Source organism: Aedes albopictus, chromosome 2 (assembly GCF_035046485.1).
Source record: "Aedes albopictus strain Foshan chromosome 2, AalbF5, whole genome shotgun sequence".
In the NCBI taxonomy this organism is placed as follows: Eukaryota; Metazoa; Arthropoda; class Insecta; order Diptera; family Culicidae; genus Aedes; species Aedes albopictus.
Window position 1 is genome coordinate 257,805,137 of NC_085137.1, and position 19,472 is coordinate 257,824,608.

The window sequence follows — 19,472 nt, forward strand, 5'->3', positions numbered from 1 at the left end:
GTCCTATTGTCTACTAGGAATTTTCCACTAGTAAACAGCCCAAGTAACAATCAGCATGCCTTGAAGGTTTATTCATGTTTTATCCTGGTTTTATACGAGCATGTCAAAAAGCTAGTTGTTCTAAATTAGTTTTATGTGGTAGTTTTTTTTACTTTGAACCTTTGGCGTTCCATAAAACTATCATATAACTTCTGCTATAAACATCTTCAGTTAAAGACTTGCAAGTAGACATAAATTGGTTTCATCACTTATTATGTACCATTTCAATAAAACTTTCATTTGCGGTTGTTGTCGGAGAGATTTTTTTTGTAAACAAATACACAAAACTGTGAGGCAGTGCATAAAACCAACAAAAGTTTTCGTGGCCGTGACATAAACCAAAAAAGTGCTGTGATAAAACCGCTAGTTCTATCATGAGCTCAGTTATGACTACCTCAGGAGGGTTAGCCCTATTGGAGGTATCATCAGGAACACGGAGTTTTATCAGAAAAATATGTCGCCTAGCCGGGATAATTCATGTAAATACAGAAAAAATATTACTCAATTTTATGATTTCACGTACAGCTTAAGATCAAATTAAAGCATACAACACGTTTCCGTCATTTTATTTTGTCGGAAAAATTACATAATGTCTTTTAAACTCCGCTGTGTTGAAAAAACCTTTTTTTGCACCCAATTCCACCGAGTAACTTAAATGCATTTAACTTCCAAATTATGCATAGTTTGTGTGGCGTATTTAGTTTTTGTCATTACCACAGTCACATTCACCACAAATTTTCCGTGGCATGTCTCATGACACGTATTAAATAGGAAAACAAACCTGAATTCCAGATCGGCATCTTTCCAATTGATGGCTGGATAAACAACCAATCATAATTTATTCTGACGATCGAACATTGAGAGTGAAAAATAATCAAAACAATTATTTGACAAGTCAGAAGATGGTTTTATTTAGAAGATTGATAAAACTATGATACAACCCGAAATCCTAAGCCGGTTTGCATACGACCCTAATAAGACTGGGCCAACTAGCCAGAACGTGGGCTTATTGAGGCATATAAGAACTCGAGAGCATTTTCAAGTCGGCATCAATGGTTTTATGTTTAGGATTTTTGAATTGCTAAAAAACTTTGATAAAATTAGAATTGTTACTTGGGAGCACACTGCCGGATGCGGGCTTTTCAGTGCACAATGAGCTTAGAGTTGTATTTACGATGACAAAAATGTTTCTGCCAAGTTCTGTCATTTTTTTTGCATCATTGTGAAATGAGCACGGTCACTCGAGTGTGGCTTATCCAAAATTCTGCTGATTAATTATTCTCTATACAATTTGAAAATGTTCTACAGAGATGTAGCAAATTTGCAAAAAAAAACACACATTCAAATGATTAGAACTTTTCAAAAAGTATTCAATAAATTGTAACTTCTTTTCTCTTTGGATATATTTTAGTCGAGTCCAACTGTACATGAAAACCAATACATTAATCATAAACTTTTAAGATTTAATTTAATTCGGTTTGCTTAATCCTAAGGTACAGTAATTTGATAAACGGAAGTCAAATAACAGATATTCTAATAGAAGGGCTCTAATTTCGTGTAGAGTTAACCAACCAAGCCCAAATTTGTACCAATTATTATCTATCTCGTTGAGGAACAAGTAATCAAAATTTGAATAGTTTTGGTGGACTTTATAAAAGGTAACAACTTGCTAAAAATGTTTTAGACAATATATAAAACTTGACATGCTTTTGTATATACCACTAGGCGGCGCTAGAGATCAAGCAAATTTTAAATTTCATATATTTCAGAACTCTGGTCACTTACAAAGTTGGTGTCTTCGACAATGTCGTTTGGTAAGTCAAGGGCTTACAGTTAATGGTCCACTTGTTTCGAAATTTCGGCACTAGGAAGCGCTAGTTACACATTTGCAAAATTATGCAAATGAATGATTTTTTTTTGTAAAATAATCAAAAAGCTGTAATTTTGTTTTCTTTAAACGTATTTAAGTCAAGTCAATGGTTTTTCAATGAGCTATGTATTAGACATAAATGTACAAAATTTCATTTCATTCGGTTCACTCAATCATGAGATATATCAGTTTAACGAAGAACACTCAAATATGAAACATTTTACTAGAGTCGCTCTAACTTCATGTAAAACTATCCAATCGAGCTCAAATTTGTATCATTCATGGCTAATTAGTTATGCAACTAGCAGATAAAATTTGAGAATTATCCTTACACTTTATAAAAACTTACAACTTGCTGAATATTTTCGAGATAATTAGTGAAAGTTGCATGCTTCTACTAATTTGCAACTAGCGTCGATCACTGGCAGAATCTTGAACCAATTAGCTAATCAACTGAAAGGCCTTAATAAATCAAACAACATTGCCGAAAAAAAACAACTTTCTAACCCGAGATGAACCAGCCCAGGGCTGAAAATCTCGTAAATAAAGATAATAATAATAATAAAACTTTCTAAGTGATCAGAGTTCTGAGATATATGAAATTTAAAATTTGCTTGACCTCTGGCGCTGCTTATTGGTGGAATATCCAATTAAACGATCCATCACCATCCATAATGGACTCGTAAATAAAATTATTAGAAAGCAGATTTTTGAATCAGTTTAACCAGATGAATCACCTTAACATAACAATAAGGGGAAATAGGATCAACAATTAAAAAGAAACTTTCTAAAACACAATATGTGTCTATAAACAGTTTTGTCTTCGTAAATACGGCTCTGGGCCCATTGTGCAGTGTGGCGGCTGTACCACTTCCATCACCAAGCCACGTTTGTGTTGTTAATGATGGCTTTCAGCCTCTCGTTTGTCCATGTGCAGTTGTAGCCGTGCTGGTTAGAGCACAGGGTACTGTGAATCACCTTTATAGTGTCTCGGTTCAATTCCCGCCGCCGCCCGAATTTCTTTTTAAACATGTTTTGGTTATTGATGCCGCCGCTGCTGCCATGACCAGTCTAAAAATAGAACAAAAAAGAGAAACCAGTGCGACAGAGCACACTCACACATGCGAAATTTTCCTTTTCCAGATTCTCGGAAGCCAATACAATTTTTGGTATACTGCCACCTACCAATTTTTGTATTTGCAAAGCCTTAATACAATATTTGTATATGTTTCATACCGCATTGTATTAGAATCTGCCAATCTCAGGTTGCGTGTGTTGCATTTTCTCCGAAATGATTCTCAGTGCCTACATTTTCCGAGCCATTCTGTTCCTAGAAGTGCTGTTTCAACCTTTTGATCACCTTGCGTTGATCTGTTATGGTGTTCCCCACCTTATCTTGGAAATTTTCTTTTTGTGTTGGTAATATGCGTGGGTGAGCCTTTTTGGCAAAAAGTTCGGATTTAATTTAGATGTGCACATATTGTTTTAGTGTTTAAAGTTCGAGGTCATCCATGAAGTACGTCACGCTATAAGGGAGCAGGGGGGGTTCTCAAATGTGTGACAAACAAAGTGTTGAAAACCCCATACTATGAGGATGGTGTTGATTCCCATCACCGTTACGTATTTGATAGATGCTTCTTTACACACTTCGTTTACAAATGTTGTTTTTGTCTAAACATTGAAGACCACTGCATATTCTCATTTTGGCTCTCCCATGTGCTTCCTTGCCAATATTCAACCGGAAGTGAAAAGACCAGTGTGACGGCAGCAGTTTTTTTCTCCATTCGTTTACCTGATGTTATGTTTTGTCTGTTCGATTTTATGGTAATCGTTTATTTTTTCGTTTCAGAGCTTCCTAAAAGTGCAATCAGTTCGGTGGAAATGTACGAAGGACGGAAGAAAAGTAAGTATCCATGGTGGTCGATTTTAGTTTTATTCGATGTTCATATGGTCTAACGACTCCAACAACGTAATGAGCGTTGTGTTTAATGTCTCAATATTGATGTTCAGACGTCAATGGTAATACAATTTCAAATTTTGTTGAAAGATTTCCAAACATAGCAAAAAAAAAAATTTTTTTCAAAAGAAATATGACAGCTTTTGAAATATTTTAGTGATCGCTGATCATTGGTTTTTGATGACATTATTAAATCATGCGACGCAAGCATATTCCCTCTTGATGATATAACGATTTCCTCAGTACTGAAGTGAACTGTGATTTTCGTAACAATCACCCTGGGATGGTCTATCATCAAAATGCTTCACAATTCATGTTAATGGCACTATTTTTCGTGTGCCACATTTGGGTTGGTTTCCCGTCGTCATCTGTTTCCCACTGCTCGTGGGAAGTTAAATTTTACGGCGCGGCTAGAATAAAATAATAGTTGACATCGTGATTACAGCCCACTGCTGACTTAATTACAAGGTTCAGGAAATGCCGATGATATTAGTTTTTATTGAGATTGATGTAGGTCTTTGGACATTTTGTTGCTTGTTTTGTTGCATTATGATTTCATGTTTTGTTTTATTTTCCAAATGCAAGACTCAATTTGGTCCTTTTTATTCTATAAAACAATTTACATTCAAAGACGAGTTTCCCTATCAAAACCCCCCTAAAACTCGGAGGGGTCTAGCTAGAGTTCAAAATGACCAGACAAGAAAACCTTTGCTCTTTAGTCTTGTCTTTAGTCGTTTATAGTCCTTTAGTTGGTTTTAGGACAACAATTCTGCAACATGAAAAGTATAACGAAAATTTGAAATCATGCGCTGAAACTTTGTTGGGTAAGCATAGGTATGCAAAAGATGTCATCTGCAAACAAATGCTCAGAACAATAATCTAAAACTGCAGGTAGATCGCTGATGAACATGGAGAAAAACAAAGGTCCAAGAATTGACCCTTGTGGGACACCTGATTTTATTTCTTGAAAAGCTGAATAGACGCCATCGTGACAAACAGTTTGTACGCGACCTATTAGATATGATTAGATGGTCAATTGGATGAACAAATATCAATCAATTTGCACGTTAAGCGAAAACATACCGATGTAGTTTGTTGATCCAAAGGGTAAATTTTGGATTTTAATATGGTGTTTCGTGTTTATGTCGAATCAATTTTTTTTAGTTTGAATTGATGCACATTGTATTTATCATATATGTAGTAATAGTGTAATAAAAATATTACACTCTTTCAACCATTTATCTCTCATAAGAAATCATGTAGATTAGAGAAAAGTCGTTTTGCATAATAAGAGAAAAGAATGTTTCCAATTATTTCTGTATATTTCTGATTATGACTCGAAATTAATATTCTGTAAGATAACATCTACCATTAATCTTCAAGCTTGGTCAGTATTACATAACTCTACTTTCAGTACCCATCAAAACAAATCCAAGTCTTATTAGAAAAATTACCGTTGGCGATTCGTCTACCCTTTCTACTGGCAATGTTCGGATTCCGGCGTTGCGTGTTTGGCAATCAAACTGGCACTACTATTTTCCTCATTTGGGGCTCATATTCATACATAAAGCCCTCATCAGCGGAACAATCAACTGGAAGGGTTATGGCACCACCAACAGCTCAAATTACTGTCCAGAACCTCAAACGACACGTAAATCATTTCTTGATCTCTAACTGCTTTCCTGGCGTCAGAAATAATTTGATGATTTGTGTTTATTTTAAATTGCACAGCTCACACACAGCAGGAACTGAAATGGCATAACGACACCGAATCAACCAGCCCCTAAGGGCCGGCCACCTTCCTAAACCTGGGGGCAGTGTCTCGAGAGAGTTGGACTCCTGCCGTCCACTTTGACTTTATCTTTCGCATCTTTCCCCCGCAATCATGCTAGACCAATAAAACGTTTATCCACCCGCAAGGAGGCAAAAGTCTCACAACACAATGTCCAAAGTCAGTCACCCAGCGTGTTGTGGCGTCCCTGGATGGCAAACGCGATGAGAAAGCAAGCTGTAACGTAAGGTTTCTGTTTCCATCATTCAATGAAAATTGAGTCGAAATTGAGTCGGAGCAACACAGGACACCTTACCATGCAAAGCTATAATCTGCTTAATAATAGCTAATATGTCAATATGTTTATTTTAAATAATATTAATAATGTAAAGCCATAGAGGCGAATGCCGTATTGCGGTAAAGCCTCTTAAAAAAAAAAACGATTTAGTCTAGAAAAAATAAGTTTGAAAATTAAATTTGTAATGTTTTTTGAAAGTTTGTTCTAGCAAAAATTTCACTTGAACCCTTTGCGCTACCCCTAAATATCAACCGAAATCGCTCATTTTTGTACAGCTCACTTATTTCGACTAGTAGATCACTTTCCACTTGGGAAATCATATATCGGAGAGATTTTTTGAAATTAGCCCCACCCTAGTGCATTATGTGCCATCAATGTTTTTAGTATAAGTTAGCAAATAATTTAGTTTAAGAAGTACCCTAACTCCTGTCGAGGTCCTCCATTTCCATGTAACGGTATCACTTTAACTTTTAATTTCCGGATCCACCACTGCGGAAACACTTGCTTCCTGAACCACTATTTTCCTTTTCCTTCAGAAGCACCACTGCGATCCTTATTCAAGCGCATCAAAGTCCAAACTCTAGAGCTTTTAGTGTTACTCTCGCTGACTATCATCTCCACTCCTCGAAGCTTCCAAAAGCTCACACCACTCTCCAAAATCTCAGCACATCAGCACTGTACCAAAATCTCACAATTTAGAACAGTATGCTCTTACACTGAAACAATTGAGACAATGTTATGTTTATATCTATTTTTTAGTTCATTCTGGTATGTATATGTATTGTCAACCTGGACGATATTATTACTACAACTCCCTCTTTACCAATTTCATTCATTGGTTCTTTGTGCAATTTCGATTGCTCTGGTCAATCATGGAGTACAAAACACGAATTATGCGGTCATCTATGCTCATGCTCATGCCTAACTCCCTCCTTCCCAATTTCAAATTTTTGTAATTCCTAACCTCGAAACAGTCGGCTTCCCATACTAACGTAGTATTTCGGATAGTAAAGAAATGTCAAATCAATGTAAAAAAGTTATGTCCAAAAAACGAATACCGTCGTGCGGGGCTTCTTTATACACTTTTTAATGGTTTTTCAACTTCATGACATTATAACTCCCAGAGTAGTGAATGTATTTCCACAATGTTTACACATAATAATTGTGAGTATGTATGTAGGATGCATGCAAAATTTGAACTAAATCCATCAATAAACAAAAAAGTTGCCCATACACCAATCGGAGACATCTCATATAGAACCCAAGGGGGGCTACCCAAGTAACCACGGTGTTGAAGCCTTATTGCATGCAGATATACGGTGTACTTAGAGCAATCATTACTTTACACGCAAACTTAAAGTTGATTTAAAGTGGAAATGGGCAATTATGCGACTGCTTCAAGATTATACCAGTATAATCCTAAGTTGATTCTATAATTGCCCACTTCCACTTTAAATCAACCTTAAGTTTGCATGTAAAGTAATGATTGCACTAAATACACCGTATATCTGCATGCAATAAGGCTTCAGCACTGTGGTTACTTGGGTACTTTGGACATTTATAATTAAAACAAAGCTGCAGTTAAAATTCCGGGTTTATTCAAAATACTTCTTTGTACCAGTACTGTTGTATACTATAGTTTTTAGGTGGTTCTGTGCTACCTTTGGTATTATGAGCAGCGCGATATTTTAATATAGAATTAAAGGCTGTCTGGGGGCCATCAATCCTTTATTTAGGTTAAACGGTCATTTATAATGTGTATCGATACAAATATTCGATTGTATATGCTACGTCGATACTTTTTGCACGAATTGAGCAACCCTCTGAAATTTATGAACTGTAGAAACTATGCTTACAGAGCAAATGTTCTGATACGTTATGTATATTTTTATGATTTATTCGATGTTTTTTCGCCTCCTGACAAGCAATAAAGGGTTTGTTTGAAAAACAATTTCAACCAAATGAAGGGGAAAATATTGCGTCATAATAGTCCCAAAGACATCAAACAGATTTGAACCATATTTCAAATTCAAAAAATCCATATTCAAAAGTGTCCAAAGTAGCCCCGTGTTTCAAAAGTAGCCCCGCACGACGGTAAGTAAAAAAAAGTTATATATCACATGGATTCGTGATTTTTGGTCACTGTGTTCTCATGTCACTCCACAAAATCATATTTATACGTAGAATTTTGTGAAAAATTTCCGACAGATTTGCAACACATTTTATTGTATCTTCAAATGTCCCTACCTAAACTAAAAAATCATCAGCCTAGCAATAAGTGCAACCATGACGGTGATCGAAGTGCCGAGCGGAAGCAAGTCTGAGTCAACAATTGGATTTCTAGATTTCAGCAGCATTTAACGGCACGCACCACAACAAAGCTTGTTACTACTTGTGCTAACAATCCGTCGCCGTTTGTCTCATTACCGACCAGAACCAGAACCATCGGCACCCATCAGCGCTGCACAGCATGGCTTACCATGTAGAACCAGGCTATGAGCGTGACGTCGTTGTCGGGCGCAACCGTGCACTGAGGTTGTTGGGTTGGTTTGGTGGGTGAGAAAATTGGGTGGCAAAAAGGACACAAACTCGACCCCGGGGAGTTGTTTACGAACGTAAGCAAAACAAACCGGGATATAACAGGAAAACGTGGACGTGTGGATTATTACAGTAGGTGGCAGGCAAATCAAAAGACGGTTTTTTTACGTGCCCGTCCTCGGCTTTGTACCCATCATGGGTGAACCATGCATAAGGAACGAAACGAAGCAACACAACTGGTTGTATGCACGAAGAGCTGGGCCGCAGTAAAAGGAACCTTTGTGACCTGTGAAGTCGTAAAAAATGTGTAAAGCCACACATAATGAGCATTATTGCACAAAATATTGTTTTCCATGACAAATGTCAAGTAGTGACGTGTTTGAAGGTAACACCGAACGTGTCTGGATGGTGGCGCGGTAATCAATGAAACAAAGCAGGGTGATCTACTGAAATGAGGCTACAAATTATGCATAAAGGTTGGAATAAAAGTAGGGCGGGAGTACCTACATTTTTGCGTAGCGGCAAAAATTCATTATCATCACCAAAAATTATCAATGCTATCATCATGTAAAACCATAGCAATTTTTTCAGATTATCCTGTTGTTTTTTATTGGTTGTTTTCTTCAAAACTTCTTCTCAGAAATAAAAGAAATTAAGCCATTTCAAAAACCAAATAGGGTCTTGTCCATTTGGACAGAAGTACCTATTTTGGGCACTTGTCGCAATTACTAAGTCAATTTCGAACCGATTGATTTGATTTTTTGGCACGTACCTACAGTATCTAACTCTATACAAAAAATCAAATCAATCGGTTTGAAATTGACGTAGTGATATCGGCAAGTGCCCAAAATAGGTACACATGCCCAAATGGTATAAGACCCTATACCAAGCAGTACACATGTCTCAAAGGAGTGCCAGCAGCGCAGGATTTCGGTTGTACAGGAGTAATTTTTAGGTTATTCTGCCTTTGGGTTAGAATTACATGAATGTACAACCTGTACAACCAAAGACCTGCGCTGTCCACACTCCTGTGTATTGTTCAATAATCAATTACTATGAACCCAAAATCAAAACTATTTGATGGGGGTTGATCCCATAGGGATCAAACATTTGTCAACTCGAAATCAATCCTCATCATGCCCGTCGCCCTCCTCATCGTGTTGTATCTGGACCTGGATCTATGGCAACACCTAATTTGCAGGCATGTTGCCCGGATTCTTGAAACATGCCCTACCTATCGTATCCTGAATGCGTCATATTTAGAGTGCAGCGAGCTCTTGGATCAACCTTCACCGCTTCACAACGTTCTCCGGCACACTGCCGAAGTTCGTTCTTAGCACGCGTCGATTGTGAACTTGCAGGTGCAGTGCTTGAAGGTTCTTTTTGAGCACGATCCATGTCTCGTCCATAGAGGTCCACCGGTCTTATAAGCGTTTTGTTCATGGTGCATTTGGTGCAGGAGTGAATGTTTTTGACTGCAGTTTTTTTGTGGAAACCGTGGTGGCACGACTATTTCAAAAGTATCCCGTCTATCGTGACATTACTTCCAAGACGAATCCTTTTGGGGTTGTTTCAGCGTAAAGCCTACGCACTAGACCATAGCTTATTTTGCAAAAATGGGAATAGTATAAGTTCTACGTTGGAAAATGATAGAATTTGCTTAAAAATGATCGTGCCAAATTTAGAAGCCCACATCTTAAGGTTGAACGACTCCTGCAGGGGCCTAAACATCTAAAATAATGGTTTATTCATTTCTACTGTGCCCTTTTCAGGGCGCTGCTTGAACCCGTTGTGGTACGCTTATACGATTATGTCGATTCTATTCCTTTACCTTTCTTTTCCCTATCGCATCCCTTATTCCTCCCTTCCCTACTGAAACCGATACCTGGGGCCCATTGCTGATATGCGAGGGTATCAGTAGGTCGGCTCTAGAGGCACGTTCTCCTTGACATGCGAGGGTAGATGGACAGAGCTTGCTGCGATGCTTGCTGCGATGGTCGAGTTGGATGTCCCAGCCTGGGATTTTTAACAGATGGGTTACACCCTGGATACCCAGGCCGGGGCGTATAGGCTGCCTCGTAGTAGCCTACAAGAAGATTGGTCGCGTAGGGCACTCGAATCTGGTCCTGGCATGCCGCGTGGTTGCCGGCGAGGTACATCGGGCACTCCGGGCTCTCTGATACTGACGAGAGACGTCGTGTAAGTCTCCAGTAGGAAGGCTTGACACTGCGGGGCTCCTGGGCACAACGTTGGAGCGCCGCGCGTGGTGGGGTTGAAAGCGTGTACTTGTTGGGCGCTCCGGGACAGCCGTACAATGGTGGCTAAATCTGCGGCTGCGCTCTCTGGCCTCGTGAGCGCGGTCGTTGGGTACCGCGGGGACGCCAGCCGGAAAAGTTGCTCTCGCTGGACGATCTGGCACGATTGCGGATAGCTCGTGGTGGCCGAACAAGCTACTGACTCGCGGTGCTGTTGAGGCGCGATCGCGTGATACCAGCAAGGAGGGATGGGCACGCCGAATGTTCTGGCAAAAGCGTGCCGACGCACGTGGCTGCCAAACCGGGTGGTGGATACGTTAGACTCACGGCGCGGTGGGGAAATGCCAAATGGAAAAGGCCGTGCTCGTTGGACTTTCTGGTGCAGTCGTTCAATCGTCCGGGGTGGTAAAACCTCAATTGGCAGGTACACTGGCCTTTTGATGGCGGGGCCGTCAGAAGACCGAATTTGAAAAGTTGGGCTCTCTAAATTTGGTGATTGAATCTTCTAGACCCTGATTCGCACGGCTCTAGGGTGCCGACGGATAATGCCGCGGGGACGTCAGGTGGCCTTGGGTTCCGTTTTCTCTTGATGCAGACCGCTAAGGTGAATATCCGCTTCCACGATTTCCCGCATGTACACCGCCGATCTGAACTTTTTAACTTCTCGTCTCTTTGTCGTCGAGGATGCATATCGCACTCAAGGATAGTCCGAACACAACTCCCCGCTCGGTTTCATCCAATTTTTCCACCTCCTCGATTTTTACTTCGGACGTAGTGGTGCCCGCGTCAATTTTGCTCTCTCGATGAAGTTTTTTTTTTGTATTTAGTGCATTACAAATTTTCGAGAGGTACTAAAGGGTAAGTCGATAAATATTGTGCACCGAGAAAAATGTCTAGGGGAACCAACATATTTTGGACACAACAACGCGTCAATATTTTTTGGACACATACGGCAAAAACCAAATGGAAGTGTCCAAAATTTATTTGCGTAACGCTGTGTCCAAAATACGTTGACTGCTCAGTGACTGAGTTGGCACTCACAAAACGAAAAATCCTTTGTTTTCTTACTCAGTTTGAGCTAAAAGTGGGACAACCCATTGGTAATGAGTTGTCCCAGTTTTAACGGAAACAGACTAAGAAAACAGGATTTTTCGATTTCTGGGTACGACCAACTCAGTCACTTGCCCAATATTCAAATCAACATGTTGCTCAAATTGTTTTTTTTTTTTTAAGAAAAACTTTAGATTCTGGGATCATTGTTGCTGTATACCTATAGGTTCAAGCGATTCCCTAATACAAGTGCCTTAAAATAATTCATTTTATCATTCCCTGGTGCCTTTTTTTACTGCCAAAATCAGGACGTTTGTTATTATCAATTCTTTATTTATAAAAATGGCTTTGAGTTCGTCAAACAGAATTGCATCAAGTGATAAATGAGGGGTGGTGCGGTCTTTTGTTGCTGTTGCTTTGTGTTCACAAACTGAATTGAGCGTTCAAGGCAGGAAAGAAATGGCAAAGTTCCAGGTTAACTTTCTGGATGAGTTTCAGGAGCAGTAAACCGAGGATTTATAGAACGAAACTATATAGGAATTCCTAAGCGAATCTATTAAGTAATTTCTGTAGAAACCTCTAGAAGAGTTCTCTGATGAATCCCTGTTGCAATATCCGAAGAAAACAACAGAGACCATGAGAAAAAGATGTAAAAACTTGAAGTATTTTTAGGTAAAGTACGTTTAATTGGCAAATTGAGAGATAAATTTGTGAAAAAATTCCCTCTTGTTTTGGTGGGATTCGAACCCACGACTCCGTTATCGCTAGTCCGGCGCTTTAACCAACTAAGCTACAGAACAAGTTACAACTCTGCAGAATAGAAAGTCAAACTGGATTCGAAGCACCACTCTAAACCGGGTCCGTCTTTCACAACTTTATCTCTCTTTCGGCTCTTAGATGCCAATCTCCCGGAGTAATTCCTGGAGGAATCCCTGGCAGAAATGGAAATTCTAGAAAAATCTCTGAAGGAAGTCCGGAAGAAATCACTTGAGGAATATCGTAATCAATATCAATAGATATTCCTGTAGAAATGTCACGATGAAATTTTGGAGGAATCCCAAGAGGAACCATCAAGAAATTCATCTAAGAAGCCCGGTTGGAAAATCTTTGTAGAAATCCTAGAGCAATAACTAAAGGCATCCGTAGTTTTTTATGGATATCTCTAGATGGATCCCCGAAGAAATCCCTGAATGAATTATTAATGATAGAACTTCTGAAGGAATCGCAGCAGGAACTTTTAAAAGAATCCTATGAGAAATTTGTGAAAAAAATCCCTAGGTAAATTCTAAATAAATTCCTGGATGAATACACCATATAACTTTTGGTGTAGTTCTGGATGCATCGCTAAAGAGATTCTTGTGGTAAATTTTGGGAAAAGTGTTCCAGAAATAGCAACAACAGTTTCTGGAGGAGTCCCAGCAAGAGTTTCTGAATGAAGAAAAAAAATTTCTGGACGTTCCACAGGAGGAAATCCTGAAAAAAAGGTTAAAGACGTATTTGAAGGGATTCTCAAGCCACGAAAATTTAATTTTGGTCATCTCACACCTATGATTTTCCATAACAATTGTAAACCAATTTACTTGTAATTTTTTTTAACATGACTAGGGTAAACACTCGCCAATTGTGGCACACTCCAAGCTTTTCTTATGAAATGTGCAAAAATTTATGAGTTTTAGCCCTGCAACAATTGGCGATATACTCTATATACTGTATGTATTTGACCGCATGCAAAATATCACATCAGTTGGTTCAATTGAACAATTGCCATAAATTTAGGATGGCTAATCAGAATTATGTATGTGTTTTTTTGAAAAATATGAATGGATAAAAATCTTGTCCGTTCTCATGTTACTGATGATTTTGAATGTCACCCGTAAATATCTAATCAATTTCCTACTTTCAAATCTTTCAGATAAGTCTCGCAAAGGCCACACATTCTACGAAACAAACGACGTTATAGAGGACGGCACGGAAAGCACCAGCAGACGAAAAGGTTGGAAGACCATGCCAAAGGAGTTCAAATCTAATGAGATCCTTTTTATCGCAAACTAGCGATACAAACTGCATGTCGTGTAATTACTGCTGTTTTTCTTTTCTTTTAGATTTGATTGTTGGTGGAATGAATGATGAAAGCTATGAAATATCAAACTCGGCCGCGTCCCTATGGCGGCTGCCCTTCCTGTTTAAAACAATGTTCTTCGTGCTGTTGATGCTATTCTGCACCGCTTTGCCGCCGACAGTATGACGCTCGTAATGAATAGGCTGCGATTGGGCTAAGAAATAGGGTCACATTCCCATAAGTAGTTGTTTCTTGTAATCGAGTGTGTTGAATGAGAGAGAATGCCTGTACGTTTAGCTAAATTATATACAATAGACAGAATGCAGAAAAAACTGTTCTGTACATAACGTAAAACTGCAAGTAGGCAAATCTACTTGGGAAACAAAAGCAAAAATGAAACATATCGTTAGGTAATCAGAATGTTATATCTTTAATCTAGGATAAAATATTTCCATATGATGCTGATGTTTTATTGAGGGGATTGAGAAGAGAGTTGTATTAAGACGCAAGTTTATCAAGCTATCAAAGACTTATGGAGGCTATAATACTCGTAACCGTTAGGCTTAGATATAGTACGGCAGGGAGATATTATCCCGTACAATGCAAAGATGAACGGCTTATCAGTATACATGTAACAAATATCCAACAAAAACCGATCAATAAGAACTGTGACAAAACCATGAATGTTTGTTATTTATTTATGAAAGTTGGGTCCCAAACGAATTCGTTGTTCGGTAGTGGAGTCGGTGGTATAGTGGTAAGCGTGGTTGCCTCACACTTCAGTCGGTCTAGGTATTTCTAAGACAATATTTGATCACGCATTACTCGGATAGGAAGCAATGGCGGTGGCCCGGCATATGTGTTGATGGGTTCGATATGTAGGGTGTCAGATGTGTATGGATGTCTCCATGACTGTCTGTATTTAGCAGAGGTTCCCAACCTTTTTGCTATCGTGGCGCCTTTTAAAATTTTCGAAAATTTTTCGGCGCACCAACATCTTTTTACAGAGGATTCTCATTATTTTATAAAAACTTTCAGTTCAAAAATTTGCTTCCTAAATTGTGAAGAATTTTCAGTACTATATTTTCTCAGAATCCAAATAAAATTAAGTTTCTCAACATGCTTTATTGTCAATTTTTTTTTTGTGAGATTTCAAATGTTATGTGTAGATGTTTAGATATGGCTAAAATATAAACGACTCATAAAAAAGTGATCATTTTCCGTAACAAAATCAGAAATTGCCAATAAAGAAGTAGGGGTGGGAGCAATAATGAACTATAAAATTTCCATAAACAAATCAAAAAGTGCATCAATAAATCAAAATTTCCCATAAATAATTGATTTTCGAGCAATAAAAAACGTCGGAATTTCCACGAATAATTCAATAATTGCAATAAATAACTACATTTTTTCCACCAAAACAGTTGAAATTTTCCATAAATAAATCTGATTTTTCCATAAATAATTTAAAAATTCCCAATTGAAAAACATCAAAAAAGCAATTGAAAATTTAGCAATAAATAGGAACTGATGAGCAAGGTAAAAGTACCGGCTGAGCCATGCGGCGAAGCCGCATAGAGGATTGAGGAACTGAGGCGGCAGAAGGCCGCCGATGTTTCCGAAAACCGATGCACCGTAACTGCGTCGATTCGGTTCTAGGCAATCCACAGATCCAAGAATTTGCCCGGTATAATGCGAACAGAGATGTTATCCCTTTTTTAAGTCCGACGAGCGTTAGCGAGTTCGGACAGCAAGCGATTGTCTGCTAAATTGCACAATAGTTTCAGTCTTTCTATCATAGTTCTATAATGTAGTATGTTCGAAAATTTTTGTTGGAAAAAATATAGTTTTTTATTGCAATTGTTGATTTATTTGTGGAAATTCTTACATTTTTTATTGCTAGAAAATCAATTATTTATGGGAAGTTCCGATTTATTTATGCGCTTTTTGAATTGTTTATGGAACTTTTCTAGTTTATTATTGCTTCCACCCCTATTTATTTTTTGGCAATTTTCGAATTATTTATGGAAACTTTTTAATTTATTATGGGACGATTAATTGGCTGCCCTTATCTCACAAATTTAACAAATATCACAAAATACTGCTACATCTTATTCAAGCTGCCGATTCCTAATAATTTAAAAAAAACACAAAAACATGATTTCCCAGAATTTTATGAAAATCTTAGATGTTTGCGGGATTACAAAACTTTGAAAGATGGTTTGTTAAGAATGCTGTGTGAAAAATTTCAGCAAACTTAGATACAAAACTAGAATGTTCAGGACCATGATGATTATTTATTACCAAGCGATCATTACGTCTTGAGAAAAGCTTAAAGAGCTATCTTTGACATGAGTTTTGGATGACTATTTTTGAGCGACCAGTGAAAAAGTTGATCGATTTTAAGGAGTGTACTTGAGGCACAAAATTTATAAAAAATGTCTGAATCTCGCGTTCCTTAAAGTGTTTCGGAACGAGTCTTAATTAGATCAAAAGTTACATAGTTTTTCATCATTTTCCAACAAGATTTCAAGTATAATCAATTTTAAGATGTGACCTATTTGCACGGAACCGAACATTTGCAGAAGTATTCTGTGAAATTGACGTAAATAAAATATCGTCCCTAGAAGTAGGAGATAACATAGACTGGGAGACTGAAGGAAATTATTGTGGAAAGAACTTTAAAAAGTGCTGTTTAAAAAATCAAAAACTGGAGAACCAATTATACATTTAAGAATCCATATGATTTGTTCTCTAGTTACCGAAACTTAAAAAAAATGGTAAAATATTTTTGAGAGGATACCAGCAATTCCATAAAATATTCGAAAGTTGAGATAAATTTTGGAAAAATGCCGTGGAGCAATATTTACAAGTTCCATCAAACAATAAAAGACGTTCCCAAATTGAATTATAAATTTTCTCTTATTATTTTGACCAGCGGAATGCTCACGGCGCGCCAGGGCGCCGCGGCGCACGGTTTGGGAAGTACTGGTATTTAGGCTCAGTACCAGAAATAGGCGAATGTTAAGGACAGACTTGTTAGAATCCCAAAATGGCCGCCACAATGGCCGACTTTGGCACCTACTCGCGATTTCGAAAGCACAAATCTATTCGTAAACAAAATCAGCGCACCTGAGCTTCATATTTTAAGCTTATTGCAAGTGAGCAAGAACAGAATAGACACATTCTACGGGCCCCGTATCATCAATACTAATTTTTCAAAGTTGTGTTATGGCATATTTGACATTTTTATCACATTCTACATTACTTTTGCCATCCAAAAATGTATTCGACATGATATTGTTATGACAATAAATATAAATTGAACGACGATTAAGATTAACATTAAAATCGTGATTTTAAGTCATTTAGGCACACTTTTCATCCAAACTGTCGTATTTTAAACACCAACACACTGATTTTTCAAAAGTCTTCCATCATTTGTAGACAAATGTATGTGGATTTTTTAGCATAAAAAGATTTTTAATCGGAAGACATTACAACTCTGAAATATGGCTGATCATAGTATGGGTTTTTATTGCGTTGTAACGTCACGAAAAATCAACATTTTTAAATTTTATTCTAAAACGGAAAACGTTACAAATTTGAAATTTTGTATGCTCTTTGTACTCGAAAAGATCTTTCAAATGAGACTAAAAGAAAGAAAATCGGTTCACGGAAGCCTGAGTTTCACCTGGTTGAAGTTTGCGTTGTAACGTCACGAAAAAAAAGTTCTGTGGAAAAGACCAAATCTTTGTAGCTTGGACGGCTTCTGAATTGAACAAACGTAGTTCTATATTCAAAACAGTTTCGTTCTCGTTGTGTATGAGCTCTTTTTCAATATATCGTTTATAAATTGCGTTCCATTGCCCGTTTATAAACAACGTAGACTTTTGAAGGACGAGGGAGATGGTGTTTGGCCAAAATCTACGATGTAATTGTACTGTGATATTGTAAATTTTTTTAATCGTAAACAAATACCACTCAAACCGAAAATTTCTGTGATATCAGTAGCCAACAGACGAAACACTGACGAAATTACAAAGTTATTGAGTTGGTCAAAGACTTACAGTTGATGGATAGTTGGATTTAAAGTTCCAGCGCTCCATATTTGTGTAGAGCTAACCAATCAAGTCCAAATTTGTAGAAATTACAGATAACAAGATGAGGAACTATCAGTCAAAATTTGAGCATTTTTGATATATTTTATAAACAGTTACGGCTTGTTGAATGTCTTTTGGGTAATTAATAAAATTGGCATGCTTTTGAAAATTTGCAACTACCACCACTGTGTGGCAGAAATTAATACCATACGGCTATTAAACTGAAAGTCCTTGATCTACCAAACAACTTTAATGAAGCAACCATCTTTCCAATTAATCACGATCCTGAGATAAGTAAAACTAAAAATGTGTATGCTCTCTAGCGCCTCCTAGTGGAAGGGTTTGAAATTATACGGCCCATCAATTGAAAGTTCTTGGCCAGCCAAACAATTTTGTCGAGGACACCAACTGTCTAAATAGTTAGGATCTTGAAATATATGGAATGGATATTACATCAGTGTTACATCTATTCTTGATATAACAAGAATCACCGACAAACAGACGTAACACCTACGAAATTGAAACTCATATATCTCAGGACTCTAATTATTTAGACTTTAGACTTTTAGAATGTTGATGTCTTTGGAAAAGTTGTTTATCTTGTTAAGAATTTTCAGTTTAAAAGCCGTTTGGTTCAAGTTTCTAGCTGACTAGTGGTAGTTGAAATTTTGAAAAATCATGCACTTTATATTTAGGGTAAGTGTACCAGTTATCGCCATAGCAATTCCCTATTTGGCCATAGTGTTAATTTTAACTTTTTATAAAGTGCCCAAAAATTTTGCCAAAAAATAGTTTCTCAATTAGTCAAAATTTTGTTTGTTGAAAACTTTTTGAGAAATTCTAATCGTTTGTAAACTAATGTAAACTTTTAGTTAGCGTCGCCCGGTGTGTCAGAATCTCACATCCAATAGTGAATCAGCTGTAAGTTTTTGACTTATCAAACAAATTTGCCAAAGACACTTACTCTCCAAGTAATTATGACTCTGACATAAACAGGATGTGTTTTTTTTTGTCAGAATTAGGTCTATTCTCACTGGAATCACAGAAATTGATGCCCCTAAGTGGTTTGCAGATCCTCAGGTGGTTCAATAACTGCTCGCACATCTTAAAGCGTTTTTAATTGAATCAAGGTCATTGCATAAATTATTGAAAAAATGTTTAATTCGACGACATGATTAGTTTTATGCTGGAAAATCTAAATATCTGGCGGTGCGAAGTAATGAATATCAACAGTTTAGTCTTTGGGACAAAATTAGATGAATATGGGTCGTAGTAGGCCGAAGATGGGTACCATTAACCTTCATGAAGGAGTTTTCATACTGCTGATAGCAATAACTTGGCGCTCCGAGCCATTTATCACAAAACGGATTTTCTGGATTTTCTATAGAATAAAGTTGCTCTTGGAGCAGTGAAAATAATGCAATAATGTATTTACAAATTCGGGCAGTTTTGGCTGATTATTCTGATTCTAAAATGATGCGCATTTTCGTGACGTTACAACGCGAGCAGAACCCTGTTTGAAACTGTACGGG

General features: G+C 37.6%; 1 protein-coding gene across 5 annotated transcripts in view; it reads left to right on the forward strand.

The window, feature by feature from the left end:
- LOC109428278 (opioid-binding protein/cell adhesion molecule homolog) overlaps nt 1-14,517 on the forward strand; it is a 189,254-nt gene extending 174,737 nt beyond the window's left edge. For all 5 annotated transcript variants that reach the window (XM_062851599.1, XM_062851600.1, XM_062851602.1 and 2 more), the window contains 3 exons: nt 3,759-3,812; nt 13,691-13,771; nt 13,881-14,517. In XM_062851599.1, coding sequence (XP_062707583.1) covers nt 3,759-3,812; nt 13,691-13,771; nt 13,881-14,023 — 278 coding nt within the window. In that variant the 3' untranslated portion in view covers nt 14,024-14,517. The remainder of the gene's footprint in view (nt 1-3,758; nt 3,813-13,690; nt 13,772-13,880) is intronic.
- Nucleotides 14,518-19,472: the final 4,955 nt, after the last annotated feature.